At 43.8% G+C, this 27,450-nt stretch overlaps 1 protein-coding gene across 2 annotated transcripts; it reads right to left on the bottom strand.

Annotated features, from left to right (window-relative positions):
* On the bottom strand, window positions 1–12,581 carry KRT222 (keratin 222). Of its 2 annotated transcripts, none has more exons than XM_006276666.3 (6): window positions 12,428–12,581; window positions 10,332–10,460; window positions 9,112–9,332; window positions 6,787–6,863; window positions 5,799–5,907; window positions 1–3,935 (listed from the first exon to the last, which is right to left on the bottom strand). In XM_006276666.3, exons 1-6 carry the CDS (start codon window positions 12,521–12,523, stop codon window positions 3,722–3,724), a joined length of 846 nt encoding a protein of 281 aa, XP_006276728.1. In that variant the 5' UTR covers window positions 12,524–12,581; the 3' UTR covers window positions 1–3,721. The 2 variants fall into 2 exon arrangements, with proteins under 2 accessions (XP_006276728.1, XP_019355580.1); XM_019500035.2 differs by having other exon boundaries at window positions 12,346–12,512.
* Between the last annotated feature and the right edge of the window lie 14,869 nt (window positions 12,582–27,450).

Below are 27,450 nucleotides of genomic sequence, written 5' to 3'. Positions count from 1 at the left end.
TCATATCCCTGTTTAAAGTGCCTCAAAGCAGTTAAAACTTAAGTTTAAATTCAAGTATTGTAAAAGGTACATAATATAAGCACAAAAAGCTGCATAGTGGAATTACTAGGACAGGCTATTACATTCAGGATGCCAAATACTCAAGTATACACCAGCTCACTATTTGACAATTAGGGTTAATGTTAATTAGCCAGCTTAGTACAGGAGATATAGAACAATGCATAAATAGTATAACTGCATTCAGTATAAATGCACTGTTCTTACATTAGTAAAAGTTAGAAGCAGTTAAATAAATGATGGATGAAACCTGCAGTGTCAGTATCTGTTAAACATGCCATAAGCAATAGGGCAAGTGCTGACACCTGAATAAAACTTACACATGCTATTGTGGACCTACAGAAAACATGATCTGGTTTTCTGAGATACTGAGTTCCTGCAACTCCCATTGATTCAAATTAGAGTTTGTGAGGTCAGCCCTTCTAGAATTCTTTGTAATTAATCTGCCATTCCTACCTATCTATATAGGATGTTGTTCAAACCTAGTTTCATAATCTGTTAATAAAAATGAGTTTATAAGTTTGTATTTCTGTTTTCCTGTGGAGAAAAAAGATGTAAGGTTTTGTTTACTGTAGCTGAGGTTTGCCCACACTACTCTGAATTAGCAATAGAGAAAAACATAATAGGTCTAGTAAAGTTTTTATTTAAATTTGTAGCCCTTACTTGGTCCATTTTTGTATATACAGTAAATATACCCTGATAAATTAATGATGTACTACATAATGTAGGCCAACAGCATATGCTATTTTTAAAAGATATTTTAAAAGATAACTTTATTAATTTAATTTTTCACCATTGTAATATGTGGAAACATCAAAACAAGTATTTAAACACTGTAGGATGACTATGATTTTAAATAATCCAAGGACATAGTTTCCTTAGTGTTCCTCAGATGATCGCAATACAGATGCAGGTGGACAGATAGGAGAATCATTTTTTATGATTTTTTTAATTCTTAACATCATTCCTATATTTCTGAAGGCCTATGGTTCTTTCTGATGCTATCAAGAGAAGAATTTAAAATGCTTCCTCAGGTGCTTAAATAGAATTGAAGCAGCATTTTGGTACCAGTGTTCCAAAGAATGATTCAAAATGGTTGTGCTCCAGCAGCCACAAAATTCATTGGGTGTTGAAATTCATTAGGCACCTCCATTTTGGACTGCAGAAGTTTCCTAGAAAGCTTCCCTTGAACTTCTGAGCATGGTCAGAAGCAATTCAGGTTGGAGCACTGGGCATGCCATAGCACCTAATTCTTGCCTATCCTCTGTTATGATTTAGAGTCTTCCTGGGAGACACCTAAACCTCACCTGAGCCCTTTGGGAAACAGCCAGTAGGGGGAAACTCAAACTCATAACAGTAGGATTGAAATCACCTTAAAACTGGTGCTGCTGATACCTGCCTTTTGACCAAGAGTCTAGTGGTTAAAGCATTTGCCCAATAGGAGTGCCTGGCTTCTAGTTCCACCTTATCTTGAAGGGATTTGAAACTATTTCTACCACTTGCAAGGAGCATGCCAGCCACCAGGCTATAGGGGTGGCTACGTGAGAGCCTCTTGTTGACAAACCTCTTGTTGAAGCTGAGCCACCGTGCAACCAAAAGCACAAGAATCATGTGGCCAGAAGGAAAGCAAACAAAAGGGAGCCTGCCTCTGTCACCTAAGGGTTATGACTCTACAGTGGGAGGCAGGAGTCTTGGGGCGCCTGTACATGTCACAGGGTTTAATTCTCATTAAATAGGTTTATAAAATTTAACCTTGTTTATTTTGGCATGTCACATCAGTGTTTGCATGCACTAGGTTTTCGAATGAATTAAGCCCGGTCCCTGGCTGGTGCTGCAGCAGAGCATGATGGTCCTGCACTGCCCTCCTGGCCTGGGGCCCCCCACCCTGTGCCCTCCCATGCAGCTGTGGAAGCAGAGAGCCGGCACACAGGACAAGAAAAAAAACCCCAAAAGGCAGCAATTCGAAGGGGTGAACTGCAAAAAAAGTTGCAGTGCCACCTGGTGGACAAAGAGGCTCATTACACATCTTTGAGTGCCTTTGTGTCTGCATGCAATGAATCCGTGGACACGACGCTTTAATTCCCGGCAAGCCAAACTAAACTACATCTGAGGAGTTTTAGTTTAATGCATCAGAAAGACTTTTAAAGTGTCCAGAAATCCTGTTTGTGCAAATAGTCACGCCGTTTATATGGTCATAAACTCCTAGAAGGTGGTTTCAGCCTGGATATAAGGAAAAACTTCTTTATGGTTTGTGTGACCAGACTCTGGAATAGACTTCCAGTGGGGGTGGTGCAGGCACCTACCCTGGATATTTTTAAAAGGAGACTGGATGCATACCTTGCTGGGGTTATTTGACCCCAACAGTCTTTCCTGCCCACAGCAGGGAGGCTGGATCCAGCGATCTCATGAGATCCTTTCCAGCCCTGAACTTTTGTGAATCTGTTGCAGTGCAAAAGCCAATAAATGTGGAGTGTACTAACGCCCTTGGGTTCCAGGTTCTGCTGCCAAGAGAGTGCTGTAACCACAGAGTCAGACTCCCACTTTCTTTATTGCAGGACTGTTTTATATTAGGCAATTAGTGATTTAAAAAACAGAAATAAGCCTGACAGCAAAGTCTGGACCTCCTGGAAAGAATATTGAGAAACTTTGAATTCTGGCCCTACTGTAAGGCTAATGCTGCTGGCCTTCTATGTGAGGAACTTCTACCAAAGTCTTGGTTATGGAAGCCAGAAATTCTGTCCATGGAAGCCTTATCAGAATAGCTTAGTACTCTGTACATGTGAGAGAAAATGCTTGTCCCACTGAAGTCAATTACAATTTTTTGTTGGTAATTATAACATCAGGGTTTTACCCTGTGTATCTCAGTAGAACTGAAAAGGCAGTTCTTGTGTAATGTACAGGTGAGAAAACTCAGTGACCCATATCATACCCCTAGTTCTAATGTAAATGGTTTGAAATGAGGAATTCTGCTAAAAACCTGTTGCATGGTATGCTCAATATTATTTGTTAGCGTGCATAATTGCGTGGGAGAAAGTAGCCTATTTTTGAGTGGTTACTTTCAAATATGTAAAAAATATTATTTACCTATCAAAGGAAAATTATTTGTTATTTATTAATAGTTTAGATGTTATGAGAGATTTTATGCATTTAACTTATGCCAGTAAAAATGGTTTTTGATGTATACCATTTGTATGATAACTTTTATGGTAAAAATGACTGCAAGACTTATGCATTATAAATCACTATGGTTTTGTGAAACTAAGAAAATGAAATGTATAGTTTTCATTAATTGATAAGAGAAGCCAGATTCTCTTTTATAAAAGTACAATTTGTAAAGGTTTAAAGGTATAATTTAATTCTTAAATATTTAGTGATACTCTACACAGCAAAGTAAGACTTTTGTAAAGAAATAATGAGAAAATTAAAAGACATCACAAAAAGTAAAAAAACTAATAGGAATTACGTTTCTTGAAATCTTACACCCCTCCCTTTCTCCCTTTCATTAAAAAAGAATCATACATTTTTCAAATGTTCATTAAAATACATAGTAACATTTCCTAATTGGGACAAGATGGAAGGAGGCCATATGGCCTATTTATGTTCATCCTAATGTATTTATTTCCAAAGCCCATTGTAAATGATCTTTGGATTAATTTGCTGTGGGTTAAGGTTTGATGGATGGAATACTAGAAGACCGCCTCATTACCAGCCTGACTTCAATATCAGGTAGATTATTCTGTTTAGTCTGTAAACAGCCTTCATCTGTTGCTGCTAGGTGGAGATCAAAGCGCAAAGAAACAGATTTTTTCCTTAAGCGAGGGTTGTCCTTAAAGAAAGAACCTTCCCATTCTTTAATAACTTCATCCACTTTTTCTGTCCTGAAACAATAAACCAAATGCATATGTGAACATGTAGGCATTAAGTAACACATGTCTTCAGGTATTCTTACACAATGTGATGAAATATTGCTTAAGAGAGTGTGGAAACAATTTTTTAAATGCAATGCAAGATTTCAGAGCAAATTTTTACAGCTACATTCCCAAGAAACATTGAATAAAGGGACAAGCCTTATTATATTTCTATTCTTGTAGAATAATAGGTATGGATTAAAACAAATGCTTTGAAGTAAACACTCCCAGAATCAGCAGGAAGAATTTTAAAAATTCAGCCCTCATATCTAAGTTTTGCAGTTAGCTTCAACAGTTGTAATAGATAGAGCTAACTTCTGAAAATATGGAGGATTAAAATCTAGATGCGCATCGAAACTTCAAAGCTTGATATTACTTTACATTCAAAGCCAGTAGAAGTAAAATGCAGAGTAACTAACTCTCAAAACCTCAACAATTTAGAGTCTACTCAATTTGCAATTCTGACAATTTTGCAAAAAACACGAAATATGAGTGTCCACAAAATCAACTTAATAAATTAAAAACTTAATGGAAACAAAATGCTGGCTCTCCAGGGAGCCAATGGTCATCGCTGCCACTGTGGCCTGGCCTTGCAGCCTACCCAGGGTGGGAAGGTGCCAGCTGGTGGGGCAGCATGAAGGGTACCAGTCACGTCACCAAGGGCCACTCTGCAGGGTTTCAGCAATGCACAAGATGGCTGCCACCCCCTTCGTCCCTCCTACCCCTTCCAGGGCATAGGCACTTACCTTAATGGATTCTTTTTATTAAGGGAAGCATAAATTAGTATTTCTAAAATTTTTGTATAGCTCTACATAATTTACTTTATTGTTTATCATGTATTAACATATCCAGGAAATAATTTGCTATTTATACTGTCACCAACCCATGAAAATTGTTTAATTTCTCCGCAATTTAAGTAGAACCCTATCAATGATGTTTAGGCACCTAAATTTAATTAGGTGTGTAAATATTTTTTTAGGATCTGGATTTAAGGGTCTGATTCTAGAGCCCTCACTAATTTGAATAAACCTAATTTAAGCAGGTAGTTTCATTTAAATCCATCAGGCTATCAGTAGGAGTTGCTCACATGAGTAAGAATTGCAGGATCAGGCCCTGAGTTTGAAACATGTATATCAACAAGCCCATACTATGACCCTCGTTTTAAGAATTTCTGAATGATTTCAACATCTAATTCTAATAAATATCAGTGACACAATATGGCCCAAGTCATGTAAAATGTTAGAAAAAAAGTGAAAAAGATGAAAAAATCAAGCAGAGGAAGAGGTAAAAAGATTATATAGTCCTACATTAGTAAAGCAAGTTAAAACAGATGTTTTGTAATAATTGAAACCAACAGACAGGCCTGCAAATGTATCATGCTCCTATAGTTAGTAATAAAAAAGCAAAAAGAAGCCAGTCAGAAATATGTAACACAGGAACAGAATTAAAAAGAATGAATAAAGTAGAAAGCTAATAAAATACCTGATGTTTAGTACCTTTTAGTAAGGTGTGTATATGTGTGTTTATATATATTACAGTTAAGAGGGATCTTCAGCATTTCTAAAGGCTGCTCTTTGGTTCCTTTCAGAAAAGAGGCCTGAAACCAGCACTGAGGAACATGTCCAGGCTCCCCTGATCCTTCTACCCTCCATGACTGTTGGGTTTGGGTATGTGTGGAATAAGAGTAAGAGAGATGTTCTTCTTTTCTTTTTGGGTGTAGTCCATAAGGAGGCAGGGCAGACGTAAGCATAGAGTGGGGCCTTCAGATATTTAATTAAAATAGCTATAACTTTATATATAGTTTTCATGTTGCTTAGTTAATGTTTGTCTTACTGTATCGTGCCATGAGCTTCAGCCCTTTCCTTCACCATGTTTCCATTAAGGATTGCTTGTTTTGTCATTAGTTCTACTGTTTCAGTCTCATGCTTCTTTATGGCCCCAGCTGTAAAACAAAACACACAGGTATCCAGATAATTTTTGGAACTGTGGAATAGCCAAGAACATATTTTGGGTTAGATCCAGACCATGTGGAACATGGGGGTCAAGCGTGGGGAAAATAACCTTCCAAACTTTTACTTTTTAAAAAGGATCAGAATAAAATCTTTTTAAAGGGTTCAAGAAAGTATTAGGAGAGCATCCTGACTAGTAAACCAAACTCCTCTAAAAGTTGCAGGTTGTCAGCTCAGTGGGATATTTGGTAATAGGGCTGTCTAACATAAATGTACTGATCAGCAGTATGTGTTAGCTGTTTGCACAAACAGCCTATTCTCAGAAGAAAAGCAATGCGTTCTGCTCTGCATGTCTCTCCATCCCTTTCATCCTAATTTAGCTGTGGCAGATGGGATTCCATGGAAGATGATATGGAAGGCTGTATGTGTTCATCTTCTCTGTGCTGGCGTAGGGGAATTTAACACTAAATTGTTTATTTTAGCATTCATTGTGATTAAAGCAGGCATTAAACTGTTTTTAAGGAACAGTAAGCTGGAATATGTGGCAGTTGATCTAAGATAAGAGAAGTCAATATGTTATTTCCTAGCTATACATTAAGCAAATACAGAATTGACTGTATTCATAAATAATTTACAGGAACATAGCCGATGAAAAGCATACATTAATCTACTTTAATTCAGCAAGTTTTAATTTGTGGAGTTTGGTGCACAAGCTTTCACATTCCTTTTGGTCTTTAATTTATGGAAAGGTATCATCTTATCATTAATAGTTCACTATAATTCCTACTTGGGAAATTCAGTTGTGCAGTACTGAGAACTGAAGACAAGTGTATTTTATTTTAGAAATGCTTCTATATCTTTCAAAAACTCACTTGATGGTAAGATAAAAGCTATCTTGCTGGTGGTAGGTTTTCTGTCATCTTTTCTATGGTGCGTAGGACAACGAAACCTACAAAAATGAAAATATTACACACTATAATAATATTAAAGTTACTCTAAACTGAAACTTGAATTATGATGGGAAAATGTGCAGAAATAATGACAGTAAAAAGCAATATATTTATTGCAGAAATCCCTTGTTAGAATGTCTTATTTTGATTATAGGACTAAATAATTTTACTGAGAATACTTGCACACCTATTGGATCATTTTCCCCTGAAAACATTTAATTGAATTGGCAGTATGCAAGGTGGATTGGGGGTGGGGTGGGGATGGAGAAGAAGGTATATGTTATTTTGTTCTGTTTTATTCATACTGAATGTTGTTTAATTTTTACAAAATTAAAAGATAGAAATATACTGAAAAAAATTCAGTTATTTTCCCTCACTTGGAGTCTTTTAGGTCAACATTTCCTATGAGGAAGCAAGAGATGCAAAACTCTACTGGAAGAATTCCCAAGAAGCAAGTTGAATGGCAGAAATGGTGGTGTTTCCTTCTCAAATTAAGGTTATTCCCATTTAGGGAAGAATGGGGCCTAATGCTTCCACGTGTGAACTCCATAATTATTTCAATATTTGTTAGCTGTATCTGAGCAGCAACTCAGATATGCTAAATCCAAACCCTGCCTTTTGTTATGTAGAATACTTGAGATTTGCCATATCAAAATTAATCTACTTTATCTGCATTGAATTCATCTATTCATTGTAACCTTTAGGGGACCATGCTCATATACTTAGCGATAGTGTATGTGAGGACGTATTATGGAAGCAATACTGTGTATGTGAGGAAGGCTGTGGAATCTCCATCCTTGGAGGTTTTCAAGACCCAGCTAGACAAAGGTTTGTCTGGGATGATCTAGTTGGGGCTGGTCCTGCTTTGATCAAGGGGTCAGACTAGATGACCTCCTGAGGTCATAGATTCATAGATGTAGGGTCGGAAGGGACTTTGTAGACCTTCTAGTCTGACCCCCTGCCCTGGGCAGGAGAGAAAACTGGGCTCAAATGACCCCAGCTAGGTAAACATCAAGCCTCCTCTTAAAGACCCCCAGGGTAGAAGCCAGCACCACTTCCCTTGGAAACTGGTTCCAGATCCTAGCCACCCTGACTGTGAAGTAGTGTCTTCTAATGTCTAGTCTAAACCTACTCTCTAACAACTTATGGCCGTTATTCCTTGTTACTCCGGGAGGCGCTCAGGGGAACAAGGTCTCTCCCAATCCCCGCTGGTCCCCCCTAGTAAGTTTATAGACGACCACCATGCCCCCCTCAGCCTTCTCTTGCAAAGACTGAACAGGTTAAGGTTCCATAGCCTCTCCTCGTAGGGTCTGCCCTGCTGTCCCCGGATCATGCGAGGGGCCCTCCTTTGGACCCTCTCAGTGCTGTCCACATCCCTCCTGAAGTGCGGCGCCCAGAACTGGATGCAGTACTCCAGCTGTGGCCTGACCAGTGTCGCATAGAGGGGGAGGATCACCTCCTTGGCACTGCTTGTGATGCATCTGTGGATGCACGGCAAGGTACGGTTAGCCCTACTGACCGTATGCTTGCATTGTTGGCCCATGTTCCCTACCGACCCTACCAACCCTATTTTTTTATGATTCTATGATTCTAAGTATTAAAACTAATAGTGTTAGGTGATTATAATATTTAGGGGGTGGGGGTTCCTCTTTTTAAAAATGCTTAAAATTAAACATGGATTAAATTATTAGAAAAAAAAAGTTTCTGAAGGTTTTAAGTGATCGTTTAGATTAGAATACATTACCACAAATTGCTGGTTCAATTCAATTAAATTAAACCCGAGTGTGATGAATTAGTACCATTGTGTGTAATTAAGTTAAAATTGTACCAAAGTGAGCATTGTATAGCAAAAAATGCATGTAGACTTGAATATGTTTCACAGTTGCTGTGATTGTGGAGAGGTGTTTTAAAACTTGATCTTTTAAAAAAACAAACCAATCCCATAAAAAGCCTAAACATAAACTTTAAAAATCAGGAAGATAAGTATCACAGATTTTCCAGAAATGTTTATTTTAATCGTAGGAAAACTGCATGTAATCATTTATTATCTTGTTTTTTACAGATTAATTATACCTATGCATAAGTTTGTACAAGGTAAAAAGATCCTTCTTTAAGGAGCTTCTGTTTAACCCATATCTAATATTTTTGGTGGTGTGATGTTTATATTCATACAACCCTGAAAATTACTACAAAAAAGTTCTGAAGTGTAAAATAAAAGCAAATACTGTTTATCCAGTTAGGCAGTACCTGTTCTCCTCTCTTTCTAGCAGCCTGCGATATGTTGCTATCTCCTGCTCCAGCCTCATCCTTGTATTCAGTAGAATTTCATGCTCTTGAAGCTGTTTCTCAATACCTTTTCTCACTTCCTGTAGCTCTTTCTCTAAGCCTTCAATTTCAGCTTCTAAACTCTGTAGTTGCATATGGTAATGATGCTCTGTGGCAAGCAATGAATTTTCCAAACCCTTTTCCTGTTAAGTCAAATCAATATTAAAGGTCCAAAAAGTCGCCTAAAAGGTTCAGTTTCACATAGTGTTCATTCACAAAACAGAAAACACATTGTTAAATCTGTTTTTTTAAAAAAATAATCCTTAGCAACAATAGTAAAAACCCAGGCTTTAAGGTAACCTCATCTATAAGAATCTAAAATGGTGTTTTGTTTTGTGGGGTTTTTTTAACTTTTCAATAAGATTTATATAATCTCAAATAGCAGCTAATAGATTAACCTTGATGGCCTTCTATTATACCATGAAATCAATTCATTTTTTATTAGCAAGTCTGTCCAGCTATCCAAAAAAGGAATTCACCAAGTTGTGAAGTCACTATAGTCATGTTATAAATCACTGTTGTTTATATTCTTAACCCCTGTCTACACCAGGGATCTTGATTAATTGTAGACATCTTTTGTCAAGTAGTGGGTCTCCCCGAAAGGCATTTTGAAAACAGGGTCATTCATAGGTCTTGTCTTCACTAGTGAATTTGGAGAAAAAAATCTACTACTGCCAATAATTGTTTAGCTGCACACATGACAGTTGAGACATACACAAGATCTGTCAACTTCTCATGCTTTTTCCCCATTGTAATACTGGAAACCTTCTGGAGACTAATCTGTTGTAGAACTCATCTGTTGTGCATAATTGCTTGGCAGGAATAAAAAGCTAAAGTAGTAGTAGTAGTAATGTGTGTGTGTGTATACCTATACCTATACCTATATCTATATGTATGTATATAGTTTGTGTATAAAATAAAAGATTCTGGATCAAAATATTTGATAGTCTTTAGCAGGAATAAGTGGCTGGGAAATTTCCAGGTGATTAACAATCAGTGGGAAGAGTCTGTATATTTCTGTACTTGCTATCTTTTCATTGCAAATTGGATGTGATTGTTGTGAACCGTGGGATATTGCATGCTGGAAGAAGAAACATTACATTTTCTGGAGTTTGATAATACCATTTCTTGGCCATGCTTACCACAGCTTGGAGAGATTCAATTTCAATTTGCATATGATGCCACTGACGCCTGGCTTCACTGAGCTCTGCTCTGGCTGCCTTTAAATCTTCCTCATCTTTGTCCATTCTTTCATTTGTAGCTTCTTCTAGCTAGAGTAGATATAAATAGGATAATGGCATTTAATTTTATTATTTACGTTAATAAATATGTAATTAAATAAATTTCTTAGGTATTTGTGGGCGTTGAATACATTTGTTCTAGTTGCAATGAAATCCTGTGTACATCACCGAATATTGTAATCTCTGAGAAACCTTGTTAATTGCAAACTCTGCTAGGAATGAATTGGCTTAATCTTTAGTTAGCTTTGTGCAGTTTACTAAAATGTCTCTCTAGTCTAGTCTTTTTAACATAAATTCTCTCAGACAAAATGTGGATGTATTTGAAGAAATATCAGGTTGATTAACAGTACTGGGCCAAGGTACATTGGCAGGGACTGAGCTACCATATACTTGAAAAATAATAAAGAAATAATCCAAGTATTTTATAAATAATTCTGGGACTTGTTTTATGTCAGGGCCAGAAAGATAAAGGCTAGGGTGGGAAAGGCTAAACTATTAGACCATCAATACCAAATGTATAGAACACTTTTACCTCAGACTTTATAAGACTCTTGTTGTAAAGTTGTTCCACTACAGAGATACCAACTGTGTTTAGCCCCAGTTCAGCCCAGGAGTAAGCGGCTTTAGCTTCACCAAAGGAAGTGGCGTTGCAGTAGCTATGTCAAGTCTAATTTAGGCCCTTTGTTTCTTAATGCAGATTTGGTTCCAAAGAACAGTCTTAATAGAGGAGGATCACTATTAAATTTGTTAAATAAATTAGATTGTGAAGTATCTGGATAGTAGCTGTATGTGTGGGATGCACTGTTTGAATTAAGCAGAGGCCAGACATTAACACTGTTTTGTCAAGTCAGTTGCTTCTGTGCATTAAAATTATGAATAATGCTTACATAGTGCTTAATTATGATAATAGAAAATGATGGCTCTTTTCACAATTTGGTGTTTTGCGTGTAATCAGTGATGACATCACAACACTTTACTGTGTATATCCAATGCACACTTTACTGTTTTACTATAAGTATTATGTCATATGTTATGTCATATGATATTAATATATTGTAATGTTATCACTTAAAGTGAAAAAGTCAGGTTTAGCTAGTTCCTAATAGAGACTGAACACTGTTTGCCTGCCCTTGTGTGTACTACAGCATAAATACAATTTGGCTTTATTGTGTTCCTTTAGTAATGTGAAGCAGACATGAACTTGGTTTAAGTGATTAGTTAAACTGGGTTTATGGCTTCTTTGTGTCAAAGTGGTGCAAAGCAGCCAGAGTATATTGGGTAATCTGGACCATGGCAGGTAAATCTCTCACTGTTCAGAATTTTTGCAATATCAAAGTACAACAATGTGATAAAAGAACCAAGTTTCTGCCTGAATTCCTTGGCATTTGAGGATTGTAACTGGCTTTGTCATATTATTTCAACATACTGTGGTGTTGTAGAGCTACTGTGTATGTAATTTAAATAACATTTAAAAGGATGATACAGAAAACCAGTGATATAAGCACTGCAGAAAAAAATATGGCATGGTTTTCCTGGGAATGATATATAAAATGTCCTGAGAAGGTAAAACTTTCCACAATATAGGTGATACAAATTGTAAAGACTGTTTATATACCACTTCTTTATATCATCCCTAAATTATATTTAAGATGTTGCCTCCTGAGGGATAACTCTGAATGAGGCTAGAGGGTACCATGTTATTGCATATGTCATCTTGTTTTTATTTTCTAAGAACAACAATATCACTGGCTTGCAGTTACAGACAAACATCCAAAGGCATTACACAGCATTCTATTAGTGTGAATATTATAACGTAAGGATCACATTATTTCTAAGCTTTTCAGTCTAGCCATACTGCAGTAAAATCTATATCCCTTCCCCAATAATATGCTGCATTGAAAAGGAAATACTGTACCTCATAGAGGCTGAGGCAGGAATTGGGTAGACATGGACTGTCTCCTTATTCTGGAAGGTGTCTGTCTGTATGAAATCATTACCTGGGTGCTTGTTGAGAGGACGATGTCTATCTGATTTCTGGTGAGGAGCGTTTCATAGTTTGCCCTGATCTCATTGAGGAGCTGGGACAGTTCCATTCCGCTCCCATCCTCCACCTTGGCTAACTCAACCTTATTGATAGGATGAGCCAGCTGCTGCAGAGCCTACACTGCCTGCAGTGAGAGCAGGAAGAGGGAGAGAAAATACAGCAAAATTTTAAAGATGCAGAGCTCCTTTTTTGTAGGAGCATTGAAAAGCCATTGGCTTTTACCCAATTTAAAAAGCCTTGCATAAAATATAAATGTCTTTCACTTCATAAAAGAGTAAGATGCAGATTCTATGATGAAATGAGTATGTATTGTACAGTGCCTTCAAGTATTTATTACACTGTAAAAATAGTGCCTAAAAATCTAAGGGTATGTGCAAACATTTTCTGCACCCAATCTACAATCATGTGTCTTATTTTAGACTGTGTGATCATTGATCAGGAGTGGCTTGTGTACACATTTCCTGGTGCCAGGAGTGGTGCTGGGAACCCTTTCTAAGTAACTCAGGGTGGGGGGAGGGGCAGATAAGAAGTGGGGGAGGTTAGCAGGTCCTTGTGGGGGTTGGCAGTTCTGGGGAGGGGGTTGGTGGGATCAGAGGTACCTAACGGGTCTGTCGGGGGGTTGGTGGGTCTGTGGGGTGGGGAAGGGTTGTCCATCTGGGGGGGTGGGGAGGTTGGGGGCTAAAAATAGCCCAGCCAGGGTTGGGGGAGATAGTGCAGCCCTGGAACAGTGCTCTTCCTTTGAGCATGTGCACATTTGGTAGATCTGGCTAACCCATTCCCAGTCTAACTAAATTCATCTCCTCAGATGAACTAATTTAGATCAGGCCGGGCATTTTTTGCCTCATCAATTTAACATCCCTGAACACCTGCACAGACCAGCACTAAGATCAACCTAAATCTGTATGTTAATCTAAATGTAACATCTGCACATACCTTAAGGGTTGAAGGATACACTATAATGGGGCTGTCCAATTTCTAGCTAGCCAAGGCCACATTACCCATAGGCTGCTCTAGTGGGGACTGTAGGTCCTCAGGGCTGCAGGCTGCATGCCCCCCTGCTGTGTGGGGTGGGGGTAGGAAGGGAAAGCCAGAGGGAGAGGAAGCCTGGAGCCCCTGGTGCTTCTGCAGTCAGAGCAGTAGGGGGAATGGCATCTGGGTGGGGGCCTGTGGGCAGCAATTTAAGGCTTTCCCAGCCACATACAGCCCACAGGCTGCCAGTTGGACAGCCCTGCACTGTAATAGAAATAATAAAATTAAAATTGTAGTTTCCCAGTATGAGTGCACAAGCCAGAGAGAGAGTTCAGGGAGCATCTTCTTAGTACTATATACACCAGGGGTAGGCAACGTTCATAGAATCATATAATCATAGAAGTAGGGTCAGAAGGGACCTTGTAGATCTTCAAGTCTGACCCCCTGCCTGGGCAGGAGGAAACTGGGCTCAAATGACCCCAGCCAGGTAGGCATCGAGCCGCTTCTTAAAGACCCCCAGGGTAGGAGCCTGCACCACTTCCCTTGGAAGTTGGTTCCAGATCCTAGCGGCCCTAACTGTGAAGTAGTTCTTACGGATGGTTAATCTAAACCTACTCTCCAACAACTTGTGGCCATTATTCCTTGTTATCCCGGGGGGCGCTAGGGGAAACAAGGTCTCCCCCAAACCCTTCTGGTTGCCCCTAGTGAGTTTATAGACGGTCACCAGGTCCCTCCTCAGCTTTCTCTTGCGAAGGCTGAACAGGTTCAGGTCCCATAGCCTCTCATTGTAGGGTCTGCCCTGCTTTCCCCGGATCATGCGGGTGGCCCTCCTCTGGACCCTCTTGATGTTTTCCACATCCCTCTTGAAGTGGGGTGCCCAGAACTGGACACAGTACTCCAGCTGTGGCCTGACTGGTGTCGCATAGAGGGGGGAGGACACCTCCTTGGCCCTATTTGAGATGTACCTGTGGATGCACTATAGGGTCCGGTTGGCCCTGCTGACCGTGACCTCGCATTGTCGGCCCATGTTCATCTTGGAGTCAATAATGACTCCAAGATCCCTTTCAGCCTCCGTGCTCTCAAGAAGGGAGTTTCCCATCTTATAAGTTTGCTGCTGGTTCCTACTGCCCAAGTGCAGCACCCTGCACTTGTCTGTATTGAAACGCATTCTGTTTTTGTTAGCCCACCCTTGCAACCTATCCAGGTCTTTCTGCAGTCTTTCCCTCCCTACTAGCATGCCCACCTCACCCCAAATTTTGGTATCATCAGCAAATTTAAACAGGTTGCTTTTCACCCCGTCGTCCAAATCGCTGATAAAGAAATTGAACAGCGCGGGCCCAAGGACCGAGCCCTGGGGGACTCTGCTGCCTACTTCCCCCCAAGTCGAATATGACCCGTCCACCACCACCCTCTGAGTACGACCCTTCAGCCAATTAGCAATCCATCTGACTGTGTAGGCATCAGTGCCACAGTCGCCTAGTTTTTTAATGAGGATGGGGTGGTCGACAGTGTCAAAGGCCTTGCTGAAGTCCAGAAAGACTACATCCACGGCGACACCTGCATCCAATGCTTTTGTGACCTGATCGTAAAAGGCAATCAGGTTGGTCTGACATGACCTGCCCTTAATGAAACCGTGCTGGTTGCCCTTGAGCATCATCCCCGATGCCGGCCCATCACAGACGTGCTCCTTGATGATCTTCTTAAAGAGTTTCCCCAGGATTGGGGTAAGACTGATGGGGCCTATAGTTGCCCAGGTCCTCCCTCCTCCCTTTTTTAAAGATGGGGACCACATTGGCTATCTTCCAATCATCTGGCACCTGGCCTGAGCACCACAAGCGCTCATAAAGCCATGCCAAGGGCCCTGCAATAACCCCTGCTAGCTCCCTCAACACCCTGGGGTGGAGAGCATCTGGACCTGCTGATTTGAACATGTCCAGCCCCTCCAGAAGCACTCTAACCTGGTCCTTCTCAACCTTAGGTCTGGAGGCGTTCCCCTCGAGTCTGCCTTGAATCATGGTGGGGGAGTCCCAGTCCCTGCACAAGAAAATGGAGGTGAAGAATTTGTTAAAGAGGTCTGCCTTCTCCTCTAGCGCATCCACCAGATTGCCCAGCGTATCTTGCAGGGGCCCCACATTTCCCAGTGCCTTCTTCATCCTCCCTATATATTTGAAAAAGGACTTTTTATTATCTTTGATCTTGGACGCTAGTCCTAGCTCTATGTCCGCCTTAGCTTTCCTAACAGCCCCCCTACAGGCCCGAGCAGTGGAGGTATACTCCTCTTTGGAGATAGCCCCCCCCTTCCACCGGGTGTACACTGCCTTTTTGGCAACCAGGCATTCCCAGATGTCCTTGGTGAGCCAGGGGGGCTTTTGGGCACTCTTGCTCCCCTTGCTTCTTGTTGGGATCGTCACCCCTTGTGCCCTGAGTATCATCTCCTTAAGGAACGACAGCTCATCTTGGGCACTGAGTTCCCCTGCCCTCGAGAACCCCAGCGCCTCTCCTACTAATCTCAACTCGTTGAAGTTGGCGCTGTTGAAGTCTAGGGCTACCGCCTTGCTGCAGGTTCTTGACACCCTGCACTGGATGATGAATTCCAGCAGCGATGATCGCTATCACGTTTTTTGGCCAGAGTGCCAAAAACCCCCACAATGCTTACCTTGGAAGGTGCTGCAGTACCGGCATGATAGAAAAACAAAATGAGGGCATGGGGTACATGGCAGGATGCCTTGCTTGTGCCCCTTGCCCCCCCACTCAAAGCCCCTGCCCCCCACCCAAAGACCCTGCCCCCCAGCACTGCTGCCTCTGCCCCCCAGCCCAGGCTCTGTGGCTGTCAGCAGCTACCCTGGCTCTAGGTAGCTGCTGGAGCCCAGGCTGCTCCCAGCAGGGCTTGCAGTGTCCCAGCTGCCTGCTGAGAACAGCCCAGGCTCCTGGCTGACAGCAGCTACCCAGAGCCTGGGTCGGCTGCAGCCGGAAGGCTGCAAACTGCTGTGGCAGGCTCCAGAGCCCCACCGTCAGCTCTGTACTGGCGCGTCCACATGCGCCTAGTAGTGGGGGAGGGGCCTGAGGCAGCACAACCCCAGTCTCTCCCCCGCTTCCAGCACAGAGCTGGTGACTGGGCTCTGGAGCCTGGCGCAGCTGTTTGGAGCCAGGCTGGGCTCTGGGCAGTTGCAGAAAGTAGTGGGCAGGCTGCAAACAGCTGTGCTGGGCTCCATGCATCAGCTCCATGCTGGCGGCGACTGCGTGTACACCTTGGGGCGGGCTGTGCTGATCCACTGTCTGCTCTGAGGTGCATGTGCAGTCGCCGCCAGCATGGAGCTGATGCCAGAGCTGTGGAGCCCGGCACTACTGTTTGCAGCCTGCCTGCTGCTTGCTGCAGCTGCCCAGAGCCCAGGCTGGCTACAAACAGCTGTGCTGGGCTCTGGAGCCCAGTCACCAGCTGTGTGCCAGGAGTAGGGGAGAGACCAGAGTTGTTCTGCCTCAGGCCCCTCACCCACTGCCTGCTCCGAGGCGCGCATGCACATGCCATTACAGAGCTGATGCCAGGGCTCCAGAGCCCAACACAGCTGTTTGCAGCCTCCTGCCTGCAGCTGGCCCCAGCTCTGGGTAGCTGCTGCCAGCTGGGAGCCCGGGCTGCTTCCAGCAGGCAGCTGGGACACTATAAGCCCTGCTGGGAGCAGCCCAGGCTCCGTTGCTGGCAGCAGCTACCCAGAGCTGGGGCTGGCCATGCTGTGCTGAGTAAAATGGCCTCATGTGCCATGCTCGGCATGTGTGCTAGGGGTTGCCAACCCCTGATATACACTATGGTGACAACTCTGGCAGAATTCTTGTAGTATAAAGCGGGGGATGGGGCATAAGACAATATTCCCAATAGCCAATGGGCTTCTTGGGCCATGCAGAGAGCATGTTTCAGTAGTAAGGGGTTATGGCCATAGACTCTCTCACTCTGCAGCTGTGGGCCAGAGGTAGTAGATCAGAATCAACATCTGCAGTAACATCTACTAAATGCTGCCACTGAATATGCCCATCTAATTTCTGGGGATCCTTACTATGCCTGTCTGCTCCTTGGTTTCATTGTCCTTGAAAGTGGCTGCGTGTGCGGCTCATTGTTTCCACTGGGAGCTGTCAGTGGCACAGGCCATCTATGTGACAGACTTATATTTCTATAAATGGCTCTCAACTCTCTGGCTTGTAGTTTCTTAATAGCATAGCTTCAATGCAGTCTGTCTTCTCTGAGCTTCCCTTACCCATTCCTGAACCCTGAAATTTTCCTTTCCATTTTTGGGGTCTGTCTGTCTGTCACGGGACATGTGCACTTTAGAAAATCATTGGCTAGAAAACAGTAAACTCCTTGGCAACAGAGGTTGGAATCCAGAGCTCTCTACTCCCAAGGAGTGGTGTATCTTCTAGGCTACAGAGGCAGGCACCCTCTTACTTGCTCTTCCTTTGGCTCCCTGTCTGTGCATGCTTGGCTGTGCAGTGGCCCAGTTTCAAGGAGATAGGTGCAGGGGTTTCTGGGAAACTGCACCTCAAGCTGCTGTGACATGCGTGACTCTCTGTGTGTGTGTCTGTGTGTGTCTGTGTAAAGGCGCAGCCTCACTGGTGCTGGGGTCTCTACACAACATGGTAGTCTGCCCCAATGAGGTCTCCTCCTTCCTTACAGCCTCAGCTTGGTCCACCACTTTAAATGACAACAGGTAATAACTTAGTAAGCAGCACAGTAGCACCAGCAGCATCTCAGGCAGCCAAACAGCCACAGTCAATATCAGAGGAGTCCTTCCCCCATCTTTCCCCCCCTCTCCTTACTTTCTGTTTCCCTGCAGGCAAGCCCAGCTTCAGCTTTGAAACTCGAAATGATTCAAAACTTTCAAAACATTTTGACTGCCCTCGTTTTGTTTCAATGCTGTTTCGACGCCCTTTGTTTTGTTTCGATTTTGTTGTTTTGAGCTTGAAACAAGTTGAAACAGCATCAAAATGAAACAGCTGGTGAAATTTTTCACAGCCCTAATGTGCTGGGCTTGGTGTGGGAGTGCTTTTTTTAACATCTGTAAGTAGTCAAGTCCCTTTCTTGACCTTTTTTGTATTACAGATAATAATTGTTAATTTTAATTGTTTAAGGTAAAATCATTACTTATTTACATTGAAGGATCATAAAGTCATGACATTTTATTATCTTGCCTCTCCCACATCTAAGTGGCATAATTAATGTTTCTTTCCCTTAAGTTATACTGGAGAGAAAGAAATGCAAACAGAAATATGTTGTAAACATTATCCAAATGGTTGCAACATGCATTAATGTACAATATATTTCTTGATGTTCTAGCTTTAAGAAGGTAATTTTCTTCCATTTTAATTTAATTGACTTATTAGCTTAGCATGCAGTTCAACTTTGATCTAATTTTGTAATCATTTTTTGCATAGTTTTCTCTTGGAATACCTTTATTGAGATTGTTTATTTTCCATTCTTCCAAAATTGATTTCAATAGAAGCTTCTGACATTAATTAATCTTAAAATATTATTTTAAGGGGTATAGCCTGTTCACTTCATTTATATGAATAGTTTTGTTAACTAACAAGAACATTTGCATGAATAATATGAACAAGGGTAGCACCTTGTTTTAAATAAATAAAGAGATTCAGAAAGTGTGACCAACATGCTTTGTGGTATAAGTTTTGTTACAGATGGCAAGAACTGTCCCTATGTTTTTATGTTTCTGTGTCATAAATGAATTTGGCAGAGAGAGAATATCTTAGAGTATATTTCTTTATATGGATATTATCTGGTTTGTATTATAGTTATGTTCTGATTTGTAGACATTTGGCAAGTTCTGGGGTACATTATGGGTCTCTCCACACTGACTCCTCATTGTGTCCTAGGAAGGATGCTTCTGAACATGCCTTACCCACCTGTTGACTGTCCATGACAAATCTAGAAATACAGTGGTGAAGCTGCCTTGGGACATCCCCCTGCAGCCGCTGTCAGGATTTTGGCGTTCAGCTTACTTGCAGGCAGCCTCTACAGATGCCCTGGAGCAACTTAACCATGTTAATCAGAGTGAGTGGGCAGAATCTGCCCAGGAAGTCCTTCTTGAGGCAGGTTGGGAACAAGAAGGGTATAGACATAGTTTATACAAACTGTGGGTGCATCTACACGATGCTACATTGCCGTGGCAATGCAATACGGTGATGTAGTTTCAGCAGTCACAAACCGTGATGCTGCAGCTATGTCGCCATAGCAACACGCTTCCTTAGTATAAAGGGTTGCTACAGTGACATAGCAGCTAAAAATAGCCATGCACTGCTGGCATGGCACAGTATGGGCTGTTACTGAGCTGTCATTTAGTACTTCCAAAAGGAATCCAAAGGGGAGGAGTGGGGGGAAGAGTCCCCCTCTAGGTCTGGGCAGCTTCACATGGAGCCCCCCCCCACCCCCAACCCCCATGGCAGCGGTGGGGGGAAGGGGAGGAGGAGGAGTCCCCCTCCAGTGCTGCATGGAGCCCCTCCCACCCCACCCTGGAGGGAGGTGGAGGAAGGGGAAGAGCATGGAACAGAACCCCAGCATGGCTCTGTTTAAGGTGAAGGGGTCAGGGAGAAAGGTTAATTCCTCCCTCCATCCCTTCTGCCCTGCAGCTGGGGTCTGCCAACTCCAGGGGCCACCTCTGCAGCCCCCTCCCCTCTGCTTCCTGGCAAACAGGCAGACCTCGGCCACAAGTTTTGCTTGTCCGCAGTTTAAGGGGCAGTTCCCCCCAAATCCCTGCATCAATCTTTTTGAAACTTGGCAGGCTGTGTGGCCTCAGTAAGAGCTACCATTCCTACAGTTTTGCCCTCCCGTGTTGTAAAACATAGACATGACTTGAGTTTTGCTTTCAAGAATTTAGGGTACAGTAGCCCCAAAACCCCTGCACCGATCTTCTTGAAACTTGGCAGGCTTTGTGCCTCAGTAAGAGCTATCACCTCTGCAGTTTTCACCCCACTATGTTGTAACGCCTAGATGTGATGTGAGTTTTGCTTTCAAGAATTTGGGGTGCTGTTATCCCCAAATCCCTGCACCGATCTTCTTGAAACTTGGTAGGCTTCATCCAATCTGCAGAGTCTACCACCCCTGAAAATTTCATCCAACTCGGACAAAAAACAATAAAGTTATAGATATTTTATTGTTTCCCCGTTACACCCTATGGCCGGATCTCTGAGGCGGCTCCAAAGCTCTTCAGAAGCTCTGAACCACTTCGGGAAGCCTAACGAGGCCAGTGCTTCGACCCAGACGTGCTGCTTCAGGCCCCAAAGTGTCCGAAGCTTCTCTGGATCCGAAGCTCTGCCCGAAGCCTCGCACAGCCCTACCAGCTGGTATCTCGCCATGTCCTGTCTCTGCTCGGGCTACAGAGCAGAGGGGTGGGGCCAGCCCTTCTCTGGAGCAGAGAGCACAGCCCAGCCCAGCCCAGAAAGCATGCTGGGATGCTAGAGGACTCTGGTTTAACTTAAACCAAGAAGGGGTCTGGGACAGACATTGCATAAACTGGTTGAGCTCAGTCAGTTAAGTCTGATACTACATTCAGCCAGGTTTATCTCAAACTGGTTTTAGCCATTTTGAAACTGGTTTATGTGCACTGAATGTCTGTTCTGTTACAGGTTTAAACAAGTTTCTGAACACTTAAACCAGTTTACAGTAGAACCCCATTTTATGTGTATTCAACTTACCCGAGTCTCACATTTACGCAAATGAATATTAGCACCCAAGCAGAAAAATACACCCTGAGATGCACATCATTTGCATATATATGCGAGAGCACAGACTGAGTCAAATGGAGTTACATGCAGCTTGGGTTCCCAAGCAGGATTCTGGATTCAGCCTTAGAGTTGCCATTGTGCTCAAGATGAGTGCTTCTTATACTGATTCCACAAGTGCTTCCACCTCTACAAGGAAAAGAAAAGCTATAACTTTAGAAGAAAAACTTGAAGTTGTGAAGAGATATGAAATGGTGAGAAGACAAAGGAAATTAGGTTTGCTACAGGGCTCAGTGATCTCCATACAATTAGGGACAATGTGGAGAAAATTAAGGAGTCCTGTAAGATTGCTACACGTTTATCTACTGCCCATGTTTCATTAACAAGGTCGGCCATCGTTGAGAAAATGGAACGCATGTCGACAACATGGATTGAGCACCAGAATCAAGAACACATGCTGCTTTTGACCCAGGTAATTCAAGCAAAGGCACGTAGTGTTTATGAAGTGTTAAAGCATGATGATCCTGAAGCCAAGCCATTTAATGCAAGTGCCAGATGGTTTGATAGATTTAAAGCATGCCATGGATTTCATATCTCAAACTGACGGGTGAAGCAACAGCTGCTGATAAAAGCGTTGCAGATAAATTTCCTTTAATCCTACAGGCTGCCATTGAGGAAGGAAGCTATGAGCCGAGGCAAGTTTTCGACTTGGATGAAACTGGACTCTTCTAGAAATGGATCCTGAGTCGCACGTTTATCTTAGTCGAGGAAAGAACTGCCCCAGGGTTCAAGGTTGTGAAGGATTGCTGCATACTGCTGCTCAGAGTGAACGCAGCTGGTGACTTCAAGCTCAAACCCTTGCTGGTTTACCACGCTGAAAACTCTTGAGCATTTAAGGGGTATGCAAAAGGGCATCTGCCTCTTTATTGGAGAGCCAACCGGAAAGGATGGGTTACTGGATCATTGTTTGAAGATTATTTTTCCAGTCTGCTGCATTTGGAATTGAGGGCTTATCATGACAGGCAAAATCTGCCTTTCAAAATTCTACTGCTTCTTGATAAAGCTACAGGACACCCCCTAAGCCTTGGCGACCTCAGTGAGAACATTAGGGTGTTGTTCTCGCCACCGAACACAACATCACTCATCCAGTGCATGGATCAGGGCATTATTTGAGATTTCAAGAGCTATTACCTATGGTGGACCTTCAAGAAGCTTATCAATGAGACAATCAAAAGAAAAGGCAAATATCAAAGAATTTTGGAAGGCATTTAACATCAAGATAGCCATAGACATCATCAGAGACACCTGGAATGATGTTACGCAGCAATGCCTTAATCGTGTCTGGAAAAACATCTGGCCTGCTGTTGTGAATGATTTCCGAGGCTTTGCTGCTGATGAATTTATCAGTGATGCAAGGCATGAGATCGCTGAGATGGCTAAGAGTGGGGGCTTTGGGCAGGTCGACAAGGAAAACATGGCTGAGCTGCTCGATTCCCATAGGGAGGAACTCTCAAATGAGGATCATCTTGAGCTGGATAGGGAGCGCCATGAAGAGGAAGAGCCCATGGAAGAAAATGAAAGGCCCTCCCCCCGAGTTCTCATGATGAAAGGCATGGCTGATGTGTTCAAACTTTTGGATGGTTACCTAGCCTTCTTTGATGAAAATGACTCCAATCGTGAAAGAAGTGCTAAGGTTGCCAGGCTGATGAAGGAAGCCAATGCCTGCTTCACGGAGCTTTACAGAGAGAAATGACACTGCTCGGTGCAGTCTTCCTTGGACAAGTTCTTCAGGAAGTGGGACAGCACTATCTTGACTCAATCAACTGACTCTCAGTCCTCCACTTCTGAGGGAGAGAGATCACCACCATCTTTTGATGTGTGTTCAACCTGGATGAAAACTCGGCTTCCCAGTGATAGATGGATTGAAGATTGTTGCATGTCCATTTTGTATTCTTTTATTATTTTACTTATAATGTAAATTAATAAATATGTTTACAGTACATTTTTGTAACATAATAAATAAAGTATTGGTTGATAAAGGTTGTATTTGGTGCCTTTGGTGTCATAAATGTGAGGTCCAAGGAACGCAACCCCTCACTTTTCTATTATTTCCTATGGGAAAATTCACCTCAAGTTGCATGAATTCGCGATACTCGAGGTTTCTCAGGAACACAACATACGTGTAAGTCAGGGTTCTACTGTATGTGTAATGTCTTTCCCTAGCCTTTGAAGTTGTCACTCTGTGTTGTGCTGGCTAAACATCTTAAGGCAGCTGCCTGTGCAGAGACTTTACGGCTGACTTTCTGAACATGATATGTATAGGTGAGGGAATGGTCTAATGTGATTCCTTGGTAAGCGGGGATGTACTCATAGGGAAGGATGTGGTTGCCTGCTCTGATATTCAGCATGGTCTTTGTGGCGGGCCAGTAGGGGGTGCTTCTGCACTGAGCCACCCACCTTACTACGCCCAACCACCTTCCAGGCTCCGAGTGCCTCCTTGGGGGTGCCTCATGTCTAACTGACCCCCCTTTCTGGAGCATACTCACTAGCCTGGGGGTATTACTGCCACCACCCAGGGACAGGCTTAATCCTGGCACATTGCCCCCTGGGAAACACAGGCCTAGTAGCCCTCAAGGGTACTTGACTCACTTCAAGAACTTGGGATGCTTCCCTCAGTCGGAAGCACAAGTAGTGGTCTTCCTTAGTGAGCTGAACCAAGGAGACCCTAAGGCATAATCTAGACCCACTCCCAATAAGTTTCCCATGCTAGGTACAAAGGAGAACTTTATTGGTTACAAGGAGTAGGGTTGGAATAGGGTACAGAGTTGTGTAGTATCAGAGAAATCCCATAGAGCAAACAGTGTGGCTGAGATAGCCTTTGATCACACATCTGAGTTACTGAAAGCTATACGTCTAGTTAGATCTCAGGTAGCTTACTCACAAGTATCACCCAGGGGCAGGTGGAGATTCCCTCTGGAGGCAAGCGGTTCATTGATCATGAGTTTCCAGAGAGAGCATGTTTCAGATAGTCCAGCTCTTCTCTCTGAGTTTTCATCATGGCTACTCCTCCTCCTCCTGGGCAGTCCTTAACTTATATAGCCCTTATGACCTCATTTACGTGGTCCAATGGAGGTCAGCACCTGTTGGCTGCTAGCCAATCAATTTGAAATGCATCACTGGTTGCTGGGCAGACTGGCAGTCTCTAGTCCACTAGGGAGCTCAAGCCCCTCACCCAGGTACGTGATGCCAGTCACGTAGGCAGAGTGAGCAGGTTTCCCCTCTTCCTCAGGAATGTATCCAACTCAGGTTACAAAAAGAGATAGGGTAGGGTGTGTATCCTCTGCAGGGCCCATACTAACCAAATTGTCACAGAGCAGAGTTTTTGGGAAGAAACAGAGGTGGCCTTCTGCCACAGTCTTGGCTCAATGATTGTTCATGTGGAAGACTGATGATACTGATTTATTAACGCTCCTCACTGACCTCATACCTCTTAAACAACTTTACCCTTCAACCCCCACATCACTGGTCTGGAATAAAGCAGAGACATCAGGCTCAGTCCCCCTACTGTTGTTGGGGGATTATTATTCTGTGTTACATTCAGTGGGGCCATAAATCTGGAGAATTGTCATCAGACCACCCCAAGTCACATTGCTTTCCTGGGAGAGGCCAGTGTGTTTATCCGGATCCATCTGACTCAAACCCTAACCCAAACAGACCCCGATATATACTGAAACCTTTTTTTTAGCCCCACACTTGAGATGTAACTGATAGGTAAATCTTCAGGTTTTCACTGGTGATCCTCCATGTGCCGTTTGGCAGAGCAGCTACGAATGAGCGCCACTGTAGGTAAGGAGGAGCAGGAAACAGGAATTCTTCCCTACTCCCTCCCCCTCAAAGAACTGGAGAAGGTTGATGCCTCCATGCCCTGAAACTTGGGTTTTCCAGCCCTCCCAGTTCCCACAGCAGGGAGATGGAACCCAGTCATCTGTGCTTACCCAGTTGGGAGGCAGAATGCAGGTGTTTCACAGCATGTTCAGTGCTGGGTTATGAGCAGCTGTGTAGCTTCTGGCCCTGGATGGGGGAAAGAGTCCAGACATGGGACTCACCATAGGTCCCTTGATGTCTCCCTTGTCTTCAGGCTCTGTATTTGGGCATGGAAGGCCCAGTTATGGAGCCTGAGATACTGGATCCAGGATGGTTAGCTGGGCACCTGCAGAGCACTAGAGATGTGTGTAAATGACACTGGCAACATAAGGACCCAAGGGGATGATAGATGTGGGGGGTAGGAATGGACAAGTTGGTGACTGCTTGCACCTGCAGTGCCATGGCACTGGAACGAGCTGTCCAGGACCAGGAATGTTCTGTGAAGGTCCAAGAACAAGGTCTATGGATGGGCAGCCACTCTGAGGGAGGTCACATGTACCACTATAGAGCTGGGAGTCGTAGCACCAGGATAAGGAGTTTATGCATAGGGTCAGAAACTGCTTGGGGTCCAGCTATTGCATCCCTGAATGGCGTCAGCACTGCCTCCCATGTGGAGACTATTTTCCTTCCAGGCCAGAGTGGTGGGGTAGGCTGCTGCCCCCCCCCTCCACCATGGAGACCCCCACTCCAGAGATTGTTCCCTAGGGTGACATGTCTGAGTGTCCCATGGGGGGTGCCCTGGATGGAGGCAGTAGGGGAAGGCTTCACGCTGTGCATTGATTGAGGGATGCTGGGGATGGGGAGGGAGGGTGGGAGGGGGGGGCTGGAACAGGAGATATGGCATGTGGGAGCTGTTGACCTGTGGTCTGAGGAGCCAGGAAGACATTTGGCAGGACCCACTCTGGGAAGCAGCAGTGCAGAAGGAGAGGGGGACCAGGTAACCCAAGACCCAATGCTAGGGTTGGAATTTACTCCACCTGCCTTTCAGAGCAAACTCGCTAGGTCTTTCCCCACTTTCTTAATATTAACTGAGGAGAAGATTCCAAGTTCTGGACCAGGTAGTGTTGCACATTTTTTGTTTATTACACAAACTAACAGTTTGGCAGGTTCAATATTTGATTAAAGTGAGGTACATCTCTTCCTCATGTTACATTCCCCCACACCCTGGTGTACACCCCTGGAAGGTTGGGGAGGGAGAAAGGAAGGGAAACAGTGCCTGGGCAGGAGGCCTGGGTTTTGTGTGTGTGTGTATGTGGAGGGGGGGTGGTGTCCAGATGGGCGGCTGTAATGTCTCCAATTGGGTGGCTAGTGCCAGTCAGCTGGCTCGGTCATTCAACTCCACTCAGGAGTCTTCAGCAGCCTGGAGGGCCCATGGGCCATGCTGGGAAGCATACAAGAGACCCCCTACCTACTGTGCCTGGGCCATGCAGGCAGGCTCTGAGCTCCCCTGCCCCACAGGGACTTATGTGTGTTCTGCTTCCTCCCAACCTAACCTTGGGCACTTAGAGTAAAGCTTGAAAATTAGAGTTCTTCCGCCATGGTCTTCTTGAGTACCTATACTTCTTAGCCTTTAGAGCAGGGGTGGGCAATTATTTTGAAGGCAAGGCTGTTTACCAAATTTTGGCAAGCTGTTGAGGACCGCATTGGTAGCCCTGCCCTTTGACAGATGCCCCACCCCCGTTGTCATCTTGTGACTGGAAGTCCCTTCCCCCTAACCCCTGACCTTTGCCACTCAAAGTCCCTCCCCTTGCCCCTGGAAGTACTCCTTTCAACAAGGGGTTTTGCTAACCAGAAAAATACCAAATTATATTCTAAAAAGCAAACATCTACTACATTAATTTGGTTTAAAAAATATTTTTGTCCTGATTTACATGTGTTTGTGTAGTGTACATAGAGGTGATTGCACAATAGCTTAAAATGAAGTCTTACTCTTGATATTGTGGGGGGTGGGTATAGGTTTGTGGGTGATTGTGGGTGTGTGGGTATGTGGGGGTGAGAGAGCATGTGGGGGTGTGTGTGGATATATGGGGTGTGGGTGGGTATGGGATTTGTGGGGGGGATGGTGCCTGGGGTGTGTGAGGGGATGTGGGGGGTCTGTGTGTATGGCAGTGCAAGGGGGGTTGGGGAGCACGTGTATGATGGGGTGTGTGTGTAGGACTCAGCCTATGTGTGCGCACGTGCGCCCCCCGCCCCCCCTGCCCCACCGTACTGGCATGGCCCTGTGCTCCCTGGTCCCATGATGCAGCCAGCAGCCATGTGGTGCTGGAGCTGGAGTTGGAGGTAGAGCAGGAGCGGGGGGCGGGGGCAGGAAGGGAGTGAAATGGCTGGGGGTGGGTGGGGCTGGACTGTTCAGTCCTGCTGAGG

This window comes from Alligator mississippiensis, chromosome 4, assembly GCF_030867095.1.
Source record: "Alligator mississippiensis isolate rAllMis1 chromosome 4, rAllMis1, whole genome shotgun sequence".
Classification (NCBI taxonomy): domain Eukaryota; kingdom Metazoa; phylum Chordata; order Crocodylia; family Alligatoridae; genus Alligator; species Alligator mississippiensis.
Note: the sequence above shows the minus strand (reverse complement) of the source record. Positions and strands in the feature narration are given on the sequence as shown.

What these genes read in the sequence shown, in the direction of transcription:
- KRT222 (XM_006276666.3), bottom strand. Translation starts at nt 12,523, where the DNA reads ATGGAACTGTCCCAGCTCCTCAATGAGATCAGGGCAAACTATGAAACG. An exon ending in TTGAATCTCTCCAAGCTGTG is followed by an intron (nt 9,333 to 10,331) that starts GTAAGCATGGCC and finishes TTGACTTAACAG; the next exon opens with GAAAAGGGTTTGGAAAATTC. An exon ending in GAAGCTCATGGCACGATACA is followed by an intron (nt 3,936 to 5,798) that starts GTAAGACAAACA and finishes TTATTGTTTCAG; the next exon opens with GACAGAAAAAGTGGATGAAG.